The sequence below is a fragment of the Grammomys surdaster genome, unplaced genomic scaffold (assembly GCF_004785775.1).
Source record: "Grammomys surdaster isolate TR1022 unplaced genomic scaffold, NIH_TR_1.0 125216, whole genome shotgun sequence".
NCBI classification, from domain to species: Eukaryota; Metazoa; Chordata; class Mammalia; order Rodentia; family Muridae; genus Grammomys; species Grammomys surdaster.
The window spans coordinates 556,568-573,843 of NW_021620106.1; the positions used below are offsets into that span (position 1 = coordinate 556,568).

The following is a 17,276-nucleotide window of genomic DNA, read 5'->3' on the forward strand; positions in this document are numbered from 1 at the left end:
AACGCACATGGCACACATGTGCAAGACAACTTTGTGAAGTTAGCTTTCCCCTTTAACTTTCACATAGGATCCAAGGATTTAATTCAGGCCACTGGGATGGTTCTGAAAGTATCTGTACCCTAAGCCATCTCGCTGGCCCATGCATACGTTTCGATACATTTATGTCTTCTTGCACAAGTTAACATTTTTATCATGTTTTTCACTTCCTCCTTTTGTCTCCTTTACTATATTCTATTCAAATTTATGTCTTTTTTTTCATTTAGAAGTCTTACTATAGTGTGTGTACATGATGTGTGGGCAGGCCATGGTATCCACATAAGAGGACAACTTTGTAGAGCTGGTTCTCTCCTTCCTCCTTTACACGTATCCCTGGGACAACTCAGGTCACCAGAATTGCACAGCCAGAACAATGACCCACTGAGCTGTGAGTCTGAGGATGGTGTGGTTTACACTGTGAGTTCTAGGCCAGACAGGTCTACCCAGTGAGATATTACATGAAAAGAAAAAAAAAAGTGATACCAAGTAGGCAGAGTTAGAAATAATCCTTTGTGGTTAAACATCCTTGCAGTTGAGCTCAGGTTGTTCTCACCATATAAGAAACTTAAGGCACCAGGACATTTTCCCATATGTGAACTGATGAAGAATCTGAGTCAACAGACCTGACCTCATTATATTATGTACAGTATGGGCTTCGAAGTCCTTTTCTCCTTTGTGGGCTTTTATGGAGTATCACTGGAAGAAATACCTTGAAAGAGAGAACTGACCACCACAATTTGGGAGGGGAAAGGGGTCATCTTACTCCTATGAGCATGGCACCTACCTCACATTTATGACCTCACATGGACATTATGGTGCACATTTTACCAGAATACAAGATTTGGGGATGGTTCTCTCCGTACTCTGTAAGTTCTGGGGACAAAAACCTAGGTTGTCAAGCTTGGCAACTTGCTCAGCTCTTTCTTTATTTTATTTTTTCCCCTTCCCTTCTCCCTCTTGCTCTGGCCCTGCTTGCTCCTGCCATTTATTTATTTATTTATTTATTTATTTATTTATTTATTTATTTATTTATTATATGTAAGTACACTCTAGCTATCTTCAGACACCCCATAAGAGGGCATCAGATCTCATTATGGTTGTGAGCCACCATGTGGTTGCTGGGATTTGAACTCATGACCTCCAGAAGAGCAGTCAGTGTTCTTATCTGCTGAGCTATCTCACCAGCCCCTTTCTTCTTTTTTAGAACCCACACGCTGTTGCATCTTGAGGCAGCTTACTCTCTTGGGAGTATTGTTTTTCCTTAGCTTTGCTAACTGAATTTCTGCTTAAACTGTGACTCAACTCTATTATGGTTATTTTGACAAGGTCTCTTCACTTAGTCCTAGAGTCCATGAACTCACAGAGCTCCACCTGCCACCTGAGTCCTGGATCCAGAGGTCTGGGTCACCATGCTTGGCAAGGTTTTCTCACCCTTGACTCTCTGCAGCTTTATCACGTTGAGCCCAGATGAGTATTCATTTTCACGTGTCCAGCATATCATTTACTGTGCAGGTTAGCTCTGAGGACTTGTGCTTTTGTTTTGAATATACACAAACACCATGTTAATTCTACTATTGCTTCTCTACCTGCCAGTCCTATCTTTTTTTTTTTTTAATTTTTTTTATTTCTTTAAATTTTTTTTTGTTTTGTTTTTTTTTTCGAGACAGGGTTTCTCTGTGTAGTTCTGGCTGTCCTGGAACTCACTCTGTAGACCAGGCTGGCCTCGAACTCAGAAATCCGCCTGCCTCTGCCTCCCAAGTGCTGGGATCAAAGGTGTGCACCACCACCGCCCGGCTATTTCTTTAAATTTTAAAATTTTTTTCCTTTATTTTATTTTTGGAAATTGGGAAAACGCCTGACACGCAAAACACTTTTTGTTTTGTTTTTTTTTTTTTTAAAGATAGTGCTTTATGATGTTGCCCAGAAACATCTAGAAATAAGTAGAGGCAATTTGGAGTTTACAACCCATAAAGTAACATGTATAAAGGAATGGGAAAACTGCCCTCATGTAGTATAGATAACTAGGAGTGAGAAACATGTTTCACTACAAGTAAAAATGGCAACAAAACAAAAACCTCAACCCTCTGGGCTTTGAACCTGTCATGCATTTAAAGCATGAGGGCCAGAGAAGTGGCTCAGTGGGTAGGTACTTCTCACACAGCCTTATGACTTGAGCACAACATTGGAACCCACAGAAAGGTGGAAGGAAAGAACAAACCCTGTAATTTGTTCTCTGAGCACCACAGTATGCTGTGGCATATGCATATCCCCTCCACCCCCTACATATCATATATGTGTACTGTAAGTTTTTGAAAATATAAAAACAGCAGCCTTCCAGATGCTGTTCTGGATCTGTCAGTACTGCAGGTACAGCTGCTGGGCTCTGTGACACTGGGGCAAAGAACAACTGTCTATTTCTATACTAAGTTATCAGAAGCCAGTAGACACTAAGAATGGTATATAGCCTGACATTTCATGGGGTTGGGGGTGAAGGGAACAGGCAAGCTGTCACATGTCTTTAATTCCAGCACCAGGGAGGCAGGTGTACCACATCCCACTCAGCCTGGGTTCTAGAACCCTCACTAGGAGCAGGGTAGGAATGAAGATAGACATACAGACTTAGGTATGGGAAAGCTGAGATGAGGCAAGGTTCTGGAATCTCAGCACGCTTATTAGGTACAGCACAGGATGATGGGTTGGCTAGTCTTGGTAGGAGATCTCTGAGGCTATAAACATCCAGGGCAAGCTGCAATTGCTAGTCTTTGGACACACTGGACATTGTTCACACACACTCATACTTGGTCCCTTAAGGAAAGCTTTGGTATTTCTTTGAGCTTCACCCAGGTAAGGCTTTGCTACTTCCACAGGGCTGAGGCCTTGGAGTCCTGTGTCAATAGTACACATTTATTCAGGACTTCTTCCATTCCCTACACACGAAGATCCTAAGGTCAGCCTGGTCTACCATACAGTGATATCCTGTTTCAGAATCAAAAGGGCTTGGGAATGTGGCTTGGTGATTAAGGCACATAAGTAGCTTGACTGAGATTCTGGGGTAATCTATAGTCTGAAAAGAAGGGAGGGTGGTGGAGGAAAGAGGCAGGTGTGACTGATGATATAGCTCTACTGCCCAACTGATCTAAAGGGTGAGTCTAACCAGACTTCATTTCTTAAGAGTCTGCTAGTATAGTTGAGTAACAAAATGTTTGCTGAAGGATACCACAAAGAAATATAAACAAAGGAAATCTCTTAAAGTGACAGTCCCAACTCGTTTCTTCAAAAAAAAAAAAAAAAGGGTGTGTGTGTGTGTGTGTGTGTGTACACAGCACAGGTGCCAAAGGAGAGGGTGTCAGACCCCTTGGTCTTTGAGTCAGAGGTACTTGAAATGCTTGACATGAGTTCTGGGGAGGGAGCCAGGGTCCTCTGCAAGTCTGGTATGTGTCCTGAACTCTGAGCCATCTTTCTAGACCTCTTACTTCTGGTTTTGTTTTTCATTTTTGAGATAGTCTCAGGCCGGGCGGTGGTGGCGCATGCCTTTAATCCCAGCACTTGAGAGGCAGAGGCAGACGGATTTCTGAGTTCAAGGCCAGCCTGGTCTACAGAGTGAGTTCCAGGACAGCCTGGGCTATACAGAGAAATCCTGTCTCGAAAAATCAAAAAAAAAAAAAAAAAAAAAAAAAGAGATAGTCTCACTGTATAGCCCTGGCTATTCAGAGATCTGCCTGTCTTTGCCTCCCAAGTACAGGAATTAAAGGTGTGAGACACTAGGCCTGACTTATTTTTAATTATTTTTGTGTTTGATTCCCCCCCCCTTTCTTTTTGAGACATGATTTCTCTGTGTAGACCAGGCTGGCCTCAACCTAAGAGACCCACCTACCTCTGCCATCTCCCAGTGCTGGGACTAAAGGTATGCATCACCACCAGCTATTTTTTTTCTTCTAATTCTTAAATATCATAGTTATTGCCGGGAGTGGTGGCCAACTAGTCTAGAAAGGGAGTCCCAGGTCAGACAGGGCTGTATCACAGAGAAACCCTGTTTCAAAAAACCAAAACCAAACAAAACAATTATGAGTATTTATTTGTGTGTGAGTGAGAGTGGGTGGGTGGGTGTACCACAGCACAGCATCACATACGTGGAGATCAAAGGACAATTTTCACAATTTGGTTCTTTCTTTCTACTATGTGGGCTCTGGTGATTGTCTTGCTGGCCCACTTTATTTTTTGATATTTACATATTTTTCTTTTTTTTTTGGTTTTTAGAGACAGGGTTTCTCTGTATAGTCCTAGCTGTCCTGGAACTCACTCTGTAGACCAGGCTGGCCTCAAACTCAGAAATCCTCCTGCCTCTGCCTCCCAAGTGCTGGGATTAAAGGCGTATGCCACCACCACCCGGCTCATATTTGTCTATGTATAAATATTTGCCTGACTTTATGTGTTTGTCTACATAGTACTGATGGAGGCAGAATGAGCATTAGATCCCCTGGAACTGGAGCTACAGAGGGTCGTTAGCTTGAATGTAGATGCTAAGAACTGAACCTGGGCTTTCTAGAAGAGCAAGTGCTCTGAGATGCTGAGCCATCTTTCCAGTACCCACTTTCCACTTTGTTGTTGGGACAGTGTCTCTCAGTGTAGCACAGGCTGGCCTCAAACTTGTAGCAAAAGGGGGTTGAACTACTACCACACTCAGAAACTTCATCTGATCCATTTTCTGTAAAAGCCTACATGTTTATTTAACCTGCTGGCCACAGTGAATGTGATGGTTTGTATATGCTGGGGACTGGCATGACTAGAAGGTGTGGCCTTGTTGAAGTAGGTGTGTCACTGTGGGTGTAGGCTCTAAGACCCTCATCCTGGCTGTCTGGGAGTCAGTATTGTCAGCCTTCAGATGAAGATGTAGAACTCTTGGCTTCCCCTGAACCAAGTCTGTCTGGACACTGCCATGCTCCTGCCTTGGTAATGGACTGAACCTCTGAGCCTGTAAGCTAGCCCCAATTAAATGTTGTCCTTATAAGAGTTGCCTTGGTCATGGTGTCTGTTCATAGCAGTAAAACCCTAATTAAGACAGTGAACCATTATAGACTCAGGATATACTTTTTGACCTGTTCCAACACTCTTGTCACTCAGCAGTAAGCAAGCCTTCTCTTGAGTCCTCCTAGCACTTCATACCTTTCTAGCACTTTCTCTTTCCTTTGGCTCCACACTTTGTCAGCTTTTCTACTCGACACTAAGCTTCCTGAGGCCAGGATCATATAGCCTACATACCTGTCTATAAATAGCAGTCTCTCAAAGTACCACCACAAGGATTTGTTTGCATGTTTGAAATGCAGTCTCGAGTAACTCAAACTGGTCTAACTATGTATCTGAGGCTCGCCTTGAACATCTTGTTCTACTTTCCTACGTGTTGGGATTCCAAGTATGTACCAAACATGTGGGGCAGTGCAAGGATTTCTATGTTTTGTTTTCAAGAAGTAATTCTTTGTTTCACTTCAACTCCTAGCCTTCTGTGCAATGTAGAGGGAAAATAACAACTAGTATACTTTCCTTTCTTTTCTTTCTTTCTTTCTTCTTTATTTGAAACAGGATCTATGTAGCTCTGACTGGAACTATTCAGATCAGAGATTGGCATGCTTCTGGCTCCAGAGTGCTGAGATTAAAAGCATGCACTACCATATCTTTCTTGCTATGCAATCCAGGTTGGCTTCTAACTCCCAGTTGTCTTGCCTCAGTTTCCAGAATAGCTGAAGTCACTGGTGCTGTGGCACCCAGCTAGCAGCACATTTAAAACACTACACAAAAAACAGTATAGGAAAACAGGCAGGAGATATGGCTCGGCTCAGTGGTTATGAACACTTGCTTGATTAGTAGGTGGTTTTTTGTTTTTTTCTGATTTGACAGAAACTAGAGTCAGAGTCATTTGGGTAGAGACCACAACTGAGAAACAAGAAACTGCCCCCACAAAACTGGCTTGTGGGCATTTTCTTTAATGATTGATGTAGGCAGTGTGGAGGTTTTGGGAGACTGCCTCCCCTGGGGAGATAGGAAATTCTGGGTTGTGTATCAGCCTGCACAAAGCCATGAGAAGTAAGTCAGTAAGCAATGGTTCCTCCATGTTTTTTTGCTTAAATTCCTGATCTGACATCACTCAGTGGCAGATTGTCACCTATAAAGCGAAGTAAGCCGTGCGGTGGTGGCGCAGGCCTTTAATCCCAGCACTTGGGAGGCAGAGGCAGGCGGATTTCTGAGTTCGAGGCCAGCCTGATCTACAGAGTGAGTTCCAGGACAGCCAGGGCTATACAGAGAAACCCTGTCTCGAAAAACCAAAAAAAAAAAAAAAAGAAAGAAAGAAAGAAAGAAAGAAAGAAAGAAAGAAAGAAAGAAAGAAAACCTACAACAGCCTGTAACTTCAGTTTCTACGGATCTGATGCCATGTCACCTGGCATACCCATACGTATACACATAATATTTTCTTTGTCAGCTTGAAATTACAAGCTATTGTATTAGTTCTCCAAATATCTGAAAGGGCACCTCCTCAAAGATTGTCTTTGCAGCTGTGAAACTACTGACCAACGCCACTGAGTTTCCTCTACCAAAGGCGGATTTCACTGAACCCATGCTTCATTCTGCTCAGAGCATAAATAGGGAAACCCCCTTTCCTCGCTCCTGAGAGGTGAAGTGGCCTAGGCTCGCAGTTGTCCCTCACCACACACCCCCTAAGCTAAGCAGCAAGCGCTACCCTGTCCTTTGCCTGGTTTTTATCTCTGTGAGGCAAAATGGCTCACCTCCCTAAAAGTGCAGAAGACCAAGGGGAGACGCAGAAGAGAAAAGGCGTAACACAGAGCTGCGGCTGGGGATGGCAAGACGAACCAGAGACAGCCATCCGTCCCCAGCTCCCGCCGGCTCCCACGGCACAGGCCACGCGCGTCCCCGGCCGCTCCGCCGGAAGTCCCGCCTGCGTCTGGGGCTACAACCGCGCGCCCTCCGGCCAGTGCCCGGGTACAGCTCAGACTGACCGTCTCGCGCTTGTGAGCTCAGGAACACTAGGGACAACCAAGGCAGCTGACCGCCTCGCGAGCCCCTAAGAAGCGGCATCCCGCACAGGTGTCCAAGCGAAAGTCGCCCGCCGAATAGCGCCGGGGCTGCAGGTGGGACTTCCGCCTCGGGACCCGGAAGGGACCGCGCCGTCGCTGGTGGGAGTTGTAGTCCGGCCATAGTTGGGGGGGCCCGCGGCTCATGCGCCGTGCACCGAGGCTTGTTTCACATCTGTAACAACAGGTGAATTGGGCTTTTTATTCTACCCTTTCGCGCCCCTTGAAGCAGCCTGCCACGGGTCGGGGGTGGTCGGCGCGAGGAGGGGTCCCGAGTCCGGCCGGCGGCCTGGCGGAGAGTGGGAAGGAGGAGCTGGCAAGCCTGAGGAGCAGGCCGGGCATCCTAGGCCTGCCCGAGAAGCCGGCCGGGGCGAGCCGTGGGCAGCCAGGCCAGGGCCTGCCGTTGCCATGGAGCCGGGGCGGGGCGGGGGCCAGACCGGTCCGCCGGGGCGGGCCTCGCTGCCAGGGGCTCAGCGGAGGCCGAGAGAGGCGGCTTCATTGGTTCGACGTCGCCTTCGCCTCAGGGGATGCTCGGTTTTCCCCTGGCTGGGCCCGGAGGAAGTCTCCCGAGTGCCTGAGACCTTTGTCTGCCCCTCCTCCCACTGTGCGGTCAGGACCGTTCCTCCAAAGGGAGGCCTGGTGCATTTTTTACTCTTTTGGTTTGCCTCCTTTTGCACCGACCTTGTCAGTGGGGGAATACTAAGGGGTGAGGTGTTCTTTGTTTGCTGGTAGTGACTTGTCCCATTTTGCAGGGGAAGACCTAATGCATGGTGGGTCCTTTGTTTGCAGTGAAGTGGAGTCCGAGGGGTCTTCAGAACCCTAAAGCCAAGAGTATGGTGTCTATGCGCTTTCTAGATAGTCCTTGTGTAAGCAACATTGGTCTTTTAATTGCGGCTTTCCAATGCAGAGACGTTCACCTTACAACCCCCTCTTTCATGGGTGCTTGGCATGCACTGTAGCAAGTAGATTGTTGCAGTCCAGTTGCAAGGTCTCAACTTGTTTTTGGATGCAACCTATTGGCCAGAGTAAAATTACACATTTTCTGATGATTTTCCTTGCAGCGGTTTCTTGGAAGGCAGTGACCCCATTGCTATGTGCCATGCAACTCTTGACTACACCTTATAATTTATACTTAACTCTCAGAGTCTGACATTTCCAGGCAGAGGGACTCTTACCTGATTTTATATATTATTATTTAGATTTATGATAATGCTTTTTACTTGTACATTTATATATTCTTTGCCAAAGTTTATATCTATGTAAGCATACCCCACCTGATACCCAAAGGTCGTAACGTTTCAATATTTTAATTCATGAAGCTATAGTCCAAAAGTTTTATCAGCTTTTGGACCCCACTTATTCTTTCAAAGAATGAACATGATACATGGAGAATACAGGTTGATATGTAAGAAAAGTAGTATAATACAAACATATAAACCATGGGGTCAGAATTCCATTCTGTCCTGATGCTATGGGATCCCGGGTAAATTATATATCTGTGCTTCAACTTCTTTCTCTGGGAGAGAATATTCTTCATAGCTTAGCTTCAGGGATTATATGAGGTCAAATCTATGGGAATTCTTTGTAAACTGTGAAAATGTTTTTGAGATATTTGAGATCGCAATTGTCTGGAAATATCATTTTAGATGGATTGGTATTATAGCCATTATGGGATTAGAAAAGTGAAGGGGCTTTTGCTCTGGCCTTGGAGAAAATGTTCTTCACATTTTCTTATGGATGCTGTGTGACAATTTCACATTTGGTGGGTCTAGAACGTGTCAGGGGCCTCGTGAGTGAGAGACTGTTGTATCAAAACTTTTTAAAGTTAGTACATTGATTTCTGTGATTGATATAGTTTTGCCTCTTGAGTGAAGGTTTCCACTTACCTTGTTATTTTCCAGGAGGCCCAGCCTCGTGATGAGGAATAGCAAGGAGAGAATTCAGCTCCAGTTCAAAAGCCTGCAAAATCTGAGCCCCTCACTGCTTTTATAAGGTAAGGTGACTTAGCCCTGCTCATAGAGCCGTGGGGTGCATTTTGCTCAGCCACACTGTAAAGCATGTGGCCCTCTTAGGAGTATTGTTCATTAATATTGGCTTGGAGACATCACACAAGCAGTCTACTAGAAGTTGTGTTTCCTCACAAAAGAAATTTTGACATACCAGAATTGTATGTATCTCTATAAATTATATTAGACTGAATCAGATATTTTAAAAAAACATTACCACATTACAAGAGAAGCAGCCGGGCGGTGGTGGCACACGCCTTTAATCCCAGCACTTGGGAGGCAGAGGCAGGCAGATTTCTGAGTTCGTGGCCAGCCTGGTCTACAGAGTGAGTTCCAGGACAGCCAGGGCTACACAGAGAAACCCTGTCTCGAAAAACCAAAAAACAAAAACAAAAACATTACAAGAGAAGCACGTTTCTTTTCAGACTCTGTGAAATGTTCTAGAACACGATAAAATGAAATAATTTGATATCTCGAATCTCATATTTTTTGAGATGAAGACAGGAAAAGATTGTAGTATGTGAAACTTTGTTGACAAGAGAGGATCCAGACTTTAAAAACAAAACTCTGCTAGGCATGGTGACTCCTGTCTGTAACTCCAGCACTTGGCAGCCTCAGGGAAGAGGCTTCCTTTGAGTTCAATCACAGTCTGGGCTACAGAGTGAGTTCTAGGCCAGACTGGTTAACAGAGTAAAACTTTATCTTAAAAAAAAACAACCCTCCAAAAACCAAATTTAAAACAAAACCCAAGTCTGTTTACATGCAGATTAATTTAGAGTTTCCTAGCAAGGCCGTATTGTTTATGGGCTTTGGCTATAGCTTAGTGGTGGATCAATTGCTTATCATGAACAACGCCTTAACTATAATTTCTAATACCAGAAAAATTCCATAAGACAGTCAGATCGTCTTTAAAATTAGGACCCCAAACTACACTCTCCTTTTAATTTGCGTAGATGCTGTTGATAGGATGTAACTTCTCTGAGTAAGTGGTGTTGTCACTGATTGTATATTGAAGTTTTTTTCTCTGGAGAGCACCATATCTTATTGGTTGAAATTTCCAGCATCCCTGGGGAAGAGAAGGTCATATTGTGGGTTTGAAAGATCAGGCCTTTTACTGCTCGTATGTTACCGTTATATTTAAAATGGCGGCACCCAAACTGGCTTGTTGTTATGGCGCCACTATTTTCCCGATAGTATAGGTAAGGCCTGAGGCCACCAGCGGCAGCGTGCTCCCGTCTCTGCTCAGCTCTTACTGGCCAGAAGCACCGGCCCTGGCACCCATGAGATGCCAGCATGGGAGATGGCTCTGCCAATCTCCCACGCTGTCTCCACAATGCTAGGCTGAGCCCAAACCATCCCGCCATCCACATGGTACCCAGTAGAAATGAGACTCCAAAACTTAATTATTATCCAAATGCTTTATATATTTGGTAATGCTCAATTAATAATTTGCCCACACAAATAGAGTTATTTCCCTTATGATATAAATCATTACCCAGGACTGTCCGGACCCTTGCTTGGTTCTCCATGGCTCCTCCTCTCCTAGCTCCTCCCAACTTGTGGGGAAAATATGCCACTACACCCACATCCTCACAAGTTGAGAATGAAAGAGACTGGCAGTCAGGAACAGGAATGTAGGCCCTCCTAGTCTTTTAGCACATTAACCTAAGGTGCAAAACATTATGTAGAGTTTTTTAAAACTAAATTTAGCAAGGGTTACTGGACTTAATTCTATTCCAGGAGTGTTATTGTTATGAAGATCTCTAAATATGAGTTTGAGTATTTTACAAAATAGTATTACTGAATTACAAGTGTTACTTTCCCTGTACTCTCTGAATAGAGTCCTCAGTTAAATGTATTAATAAAAGTTAGGCATGGCAGCACACACTTGTCATTCTTTCACTTGGGAGGCAGATGTGGGAGGATCACAGTTTAGAAAGTGAAGCAAATTAACAAAAAAATGAAAGGAAGAATGTGCTAATTGGTAGAATGTACCAGAACACTGAGCATGAGGTCCGTACCTGTACTCCCAGTGCTCAGGAGCTGAAAAAGGATAGTTTGAGCTAGCCTGAGCTCTATAGTAAATCTCTGTCTCAGGAGAATAAAAGAAAGACATCAAGACTTCTGGTCAGTAGCTGTGCTCTAATGTAGTATTAGTAATTTATCATTAATAACACCATTAACAATTATTACTTAGAAATTTACCATGCATTTCAAAGAGATTTCATCATAAAAAAAAAAACCCTTTTTTTTTTTTTTTTTTCGAGACAGGGTTTCTCTGTGTAGCCCTGGCTGTCCTGGAACTCACTCTGTAGACCAGGCTGGCCTCGAACTCAGAAATCCACCTGCCTCTGCCTCCCAAGTGCTGGGATTAAAGGGGTGTGCCACCACCGCCCGGCATAAAAAAAACTTTTAAATTATGAAACTTTATTACATGGTTATTCTTTGACCTGAACTCTCAGTCAGTTCTCATTCCAAAGGGCTGAACTAGGTTTTCTAAAAGCCCAGTAAGCCAGTTTGTCGTTGGGTAGTCCTTAGTCCCGTTCCCTGAGACCATTTGCTATAGAAGGTCCATATGGAATTTAGTTTCTTCTTAGAAAGCCCAAGAAAATCTCCAAGTGTTGTAACTGGGTGGAACTGTGTCTGTCTTGCCACCCTTTATTGCTTTATTGTTTAACAGGCTTCGGGAGTTTTAGAACAGCAAAAGGCCAAAGCTATCAGAAAGCAGCAAGGACAGAGTGGAGAGCTGCCCTTCTCATCTTTTTTTTTGTCCTGATTTTCTAAGACAGGGTTTCTCTCTACAGCCCTGGCTGTCCTGGAACTAGCTCTATAGACCAAGCTGGCCTTGAACTCACAGAGATCCACCAGCCTCTGCCTGAAGAGTGCTGGGATTAACAGTGCTCTCCACCACCCCCTGGCTTATCCTTTGAATTCTTAAGCCTGGGGAGTAGCGGCGGGGCTCACTAGTTTTCAACTTCATTCCCTTTGTCTTCTGGATAATGTCTATGCTCTTGCAGTCTTTGCAGATCCTTGAACCAGGGATAGTAATCAACATTCATGGCCTTTTGACCCTCCTTCTCAGAATTCCAGCTTTCTCTCCTGACCAGAAATGTTCAGCCTGGACTCATTCAGAAAAGGTAAGAAATGAACTGTGCATGATTCAATGCCTCTCTTCTGTGTGATTGGAAGGTTGTGAACGCGCCTCTGCAGTGTGCAGTCCTCTGACCCTCTCAGAGAATTTCTCAAACTCTTTTCCTTGCCTGCCTTAGCTCAGAACTGATGTTGCCTCTTATCCTGGATTCTGTACATGTTTTTGCCCTTCTCCCAAAACGCTCCTTCCTGCCTATTCACCGCTTATCAACATCCTTCCTGATTTTCTTTTCTCCTATCTTTTTTTTATTATTGTGTGTGTGTATGTGCCTGTGTGTCTGTGTGTCTGCCCTGGCTGTCCTGGAGCTCTGTAGACCAGGGTGGCTTTGAACTCACAGAGATCTGCCCGCCTCTGTCTTCTGAGTGCTGGGATTAAAGGTGTATGCTATCATTACCTAGCCTGAGGGGTGACATTCTTATTGCTGTCCTGTATAAGGCAGTGTGGCCTTAACAGAACACCTGGACCTAGATTTCTGGTTTACATGATGGTTTTATACTCACTGGGTGCCTGGAGGTCTTAGCTGAATGACTGAGCCTCTCTGGGTCCTGCTTCTTTATTATTTCAATGGGTGAAATAAGCGCCTTTCTCACAAGATCCTGTGGACCAGATGAGTTAATGCATGTAAAGACCTTAGAGCAGGGCCTGACTCCTTACAGAGGAACAGTCCTCATTATCAGTAAGTAGCTACAGGGTAGAGTATGGTCTAATTTTGGATCTTGCTTTGTAACCAAGGGAGTGTTAAACATATCTACCAATAATCTTCTTGTTTTGTTCTGTTCTAGTTTATATGGAAACGGTGTCTTGATGGTAGCTCGGACTGGCTCTGAACTCTAAGCCCAGGCTGGCCTTCCACTCTCTGTGAATTTTCTGCCCTTTCTTGTGTATTGAATATTTGACTGGTTTCTTGGCTGTACTGTCACAAGGGTGAGGACTCAAACACCAAGCTCAGTCTTATGTAGTTAGCACATAACTTTTAAAAGGCACTGGATCAGGGGTTGAATGGGTAAAAGTACTTGTGGCATGGACTAGATGACCTAAGTTTGATCTCTGAAACCCACATAAAAGTGGAAAGAGTTGTGCTCTGACCTCCATACACAGTGTGGCATGTATGTACCTACAGACAACATACATGTACAATTAACTTAAAACAAATAAAACCCCTGTATTAATAGCTGCAAAGAAGCACTAGATCAGTAACAAGAATTCACATTTTTTCCAGCTGCACAGCAGAAAGCTTTTGGTGATACTGTACGACCCTAAGAACTTCTTTCTAGTACAGTAGTGTGACCAGAGGGTGACACATGGTATGTGCATGAGAAGATGCTCTGGTCCACCAAGGCAGGCGGCTAGTGTGATGCTAAGACTGTATCCGTACACTTGGATAGAAACTGGCTTGCTGAGGTGGTGCGGGGGCGGAGCTCCAGGCTGCTGTGGCTGTTTAACTTTACTTCAGGTATCTCAAAAGTTTGGAGCTTCTTATAAAAGTAATTTGTGGCCAGGTGTGGTGGCTCATGCCTTTAATCCCAGCACTTGAGAGGTAGAGACAGCTGGATTTCTGTGAGTTCCAAGCCAATCATGGCTATTATAGTGAGACCCTGTGGCAACAACAACAACAAAAGGTAATATGTGGACTGAAAAGATGGCTCAGCAGGTAAAGATGCTGGTTGCCAAGGTTGAATGCCTGAGTCTGATCCCTAGAACTCATGGTAGAAGGAAAGAACGGATTCCAGAGAGTTCTCTGACTTTGACATGCACATTATGGCATGTAATAATGTACACGTACACAAATAAGTAAATATAAAAGTAAAACAATGTAATTTGTAGGTCCTTGTTTAAGTAAGATTTAGTCTCTCTCTTTTTTTTAGGATTTAGTCTCTTAAACATTTGTCATGACAAGTTGTTCACTTTAACATTTCAAAATGTAGTTGTATTTATTTGTGTTCTGTGGCACACTTGTAGAGGTTAGAGTCAGTTCTCTTTTTCTGCTGAGTGAATCTGGGGATTGAACTCATGTCATCTGGGCTACAGGGCTAGTTCTTAGGACAGCCAGAGCTACACAAAGAAACTCTGTCTCAAACAACAACAACAAAGGACTAAAGCAAACCGGGCTGTGGTGGCGCAGGCCTTTAATCCCAGCACTTGGGAGGCAGAGGCAGGTGGACTTCTGAGTTCGAGGCTAGTCTGGTCTACAGAGTGAGTTCCAGTACAGCCTGGGCTGTAAGAGAAACCCTGTCTCGAAAAACCAAAAAAAAAAAAAAAAAGAAAAAAAAAAAAGGACTAAAGCAAAGCATATAGGATGTGTGTTAAGACTCATAGAGAGGTCAGATGTGATGACATAGACCTGTGAGTCCAGCTCTTGGGCCTAAGAGTTCAAATTATCTTTGGTTACATAATTAGTTCAAGGCCAGCCTGGTCTATTTGATATGCTCTCTCAGAAAAATGAAACCAAACTTCATAAAGGGTAGATGTAGTCCGAGGGCTTCTAGAGAGTCAGAAGGGATCTTCTACAAGGATGTTTCTGGTGTGTCTATAAGCCAGTTACTGTTCTGCTGTATAGCATTGCTGCCCTGGTCCTCAGAACCTTGGATTGGCTCTCCAATATTTTCCTGAGGTCCACTTGGATTCTCAGGGTGAATTAACTTAGTAGTGTCCACTATGAAGGGCAAAAACATGTCATCTTGTATGTTTTCTCTTTCCCCAGATCGGACCCAGCACAGACAGCGTCAATGCAAGCTTCCCCCACCCCGCCTTCCACCTATGTGTGTCAACCCTGCCCCTGGAGGGACCATCTCTCGAGGTAAGAGAGGTGGAGTCATGCCTTCAATAAGAGCTTGGTCTGAGATGCATGGGTAGGCGGGTGGCAGTGGAATCCCTGTACTGGGGGCATGCTTCTGGAATGTGAGTCATGAGGGTGGGCTTGGCAGAGAACACAGACCCCCAAGTGAGAAAATACTTACAATAGGTTTTTCATGGTTCTTCGTTATGCACCTTGGATGATACAGTCTCCATGGGCCTCCATGTGTGTCCTGAAAGGAATGTTAAGAAGAGTTAACTCACCAGATGGAAAAGCTTCTAGACTAGTAGGAATTCCTGGGCTCTTTTTGTTCAAATGATAAATGTTTGAAACAGGATCAGAGCAGAGCCCTGACCCAGCCTGGTACCCTCCATCTTGGATGCTTGCATACTATCTTCCCCAGTACCTCAAGACGCTTTACTGTCATTAAAGTCTACCTGACAATTCTTTGGCAATATGGCATATATTTTTGATAGGGAAGAATATGTCAATACTCAGATGAGTGATGGATGGGTCACTCAGGCCCACATGTATGGATCAAGTCAGTCATCAGAGCACAGCAGCACCTTTTCTTTCCCAGCATTCCTGGTGGCCTTTTTGTCTTGACAGGCTCTCTCCCTGCCGGGACTGCCCATATCCCTCTGCCTACTGGAAAGAACAGTATTTTAGGTCACAGAGTCTTTGCTACATCTGGAATGAGCCTGCTTAGTTTAGTTTCTGTACAATGCTTTGAAGGTCAAGAGTTAGAAAAGGTGTGGGGAGCAGTTTCTGTGGCTGTGATGCCGCCATGTTTCCAGGCAGTTTCCAGTTCATTGCCCTTCGCTCTCTCACGGCCCTGACTTTTGGCAGCAATGTAGTAGAAATACATACTTGCAACCCTTCTGACTACCTGACTTAGGTTTTACAGAAATGCCACCCCCTACCATTGCTAAACAAGAGTTGATTGCCCTTTTTTTTTTCTTTCTTAAAATGCCCTGTAACTCGAAAAGGCTGAACGTTAACATTTCCAACATGGCAGGTGAGTGGCTCTGAGAGTGTTAGATGTGCTGTGACTAAGCTCAAAGACTGTTTGTTTGGGTTAACCAGGAGTCAGGTAGGCTGTGGCCCCTTGAATTTCAAGAAGTATCCTATGCTTTGAGATAGATAACTGCCCTGTGTGGTGACCCATAGGTGCTGCACACTGCTTCTCTTGCTGTGCCTCCAGAGGCATCTGCAGGGTGTGCAGAAGATATCTTGATGTGCATATACAGTTAAGCTTTTTTTCTCCCATGCTGCTTCTGTTTCCTTTGTGTCTGTGTGCGTGCATGTGTGAGTGTGCTGTTGGTGGTGGTATTAGGAAGGCCCTAATCATCGGGCCTCACAGACACTTTGAAGTTGTAGCTCAAGCAGTCCTCTTTCCTTCGCTCCCCGGTAGGTGGGTTCTAGGTAATGCATCTGGTACTCTCAAGGCTTCACTGGAACTTCTGCCTTTAAGGAGGAGCTGTGAGGGGCGGAGAGAAGGCTCAGCGGTTAAGAGCACTGACTGCTTTACCAGAAGGCCTGAGTTCAATTCCCATCAACCACATGATGGCTTATGCAATGGGATCTGATGTAGTGCCCTCTTCTGGTGTGTCTGAAGATAGAAAGAGTGTACTCACATATATAAAGTAAATAAATAATTCTTTAAAAAAAAAAAAAAGAAGAAGGCAGCGCTGTGAAAGTCAGATGTAGGCATACGCACCTGTAATCCGACAGTAGGGAAATGTGAGGCTGCAGAATCTTGGCTACGTTGGTACATTATACTTTATCTCCCTGTACCCATAGAAAGAGAAGGCATGTGGTAAAAATAGTATCTCTAGTGTTCCAATAAAATGAATAGCACAGTTTGGAATTAAAAAATGATCATCTTGCCGGGCGGTGGTGACGCACGCATTTAATCCCAGCACTTGGGAGGCAGAGGCAGGCGGATTTCTGAGTTCAAGGCCACCCTGGTCTACAGAGTGAGTTCCAGGACAGCCAGGGCTACACAGAGAAACCCTGTCTCGGGAAAAAAAAAAAGAAAGAAAGAAAGAAAAAAAAGTGATTGTCTTAGCTGTACTGTGGTGGCGCACGCCTTTAATGCTAGCACTAGGGAGGCAGAGGCAGGCGGAGCTCTGTACATTGAATTTGAGGCCAGCCTTGTCTACAGACATCGCTCTAAGACAGCCAGGGCTACACAGAAAAACCCT

The 17,276-nt window shown here is 44.5% G+C and overlaps 1 protein-coding gene and 1 non-coding gene across 6 annotated transcripts in view; both read left to right on the forward strand.

The window, feature by feature from the left end:
* Positions 1-2,376: 2,376 nt before the first annotated feature.
* On the forward strand, positions 2,377-2,510 carry LOC114637193. The gene has a single exon (XR_003713738.1). It is a non-coding gene; the product is annotated as a small nucleolar RNA SNORA43 (small nucleolar RNA).
* A 4,726-nt stretch (positions 2,511-7,236) lies between these two features.
* The window catches only part of Dhx30 (DExH-box helicase 30), a 30,532-nt gene continuing 20,492 nt past the window's right edge, over positions 7,237-17,276 (forward strand). The window contains exons 1-5 of one of the 5 annotated variants that reach the window (XM_028785380.1): positions 7,237-7,305; positions 9,020-9,111; positions 12,142-12,261; positions 14,977-15,072; positions 16,059-16,087. In XM_028785380.1, the coding sequence (XP_028641213.1) occupies positions 15,002-15,072; positions 16,059-16,087 (100 nt within the window). In that variant the 5' untranslated portion in view covers positions 7,237-7,305; positions 9,020-9,111; positions 12,142-12,261; positions 14,977-15,001. Of the gene's footprint in view, positions 7,306-7,869; positions 7,985-9,019; positions 9,112-12,141; positions 12,262-14,976; positions 15,073-16,058; positions 16,088-17,276 lie in introns of those variants that run through there. The other 4 variants (XM_028785381.1, XM_028785377.1, XM_028785379.1 and 1 more) reach the window with 4 other exon arrangements.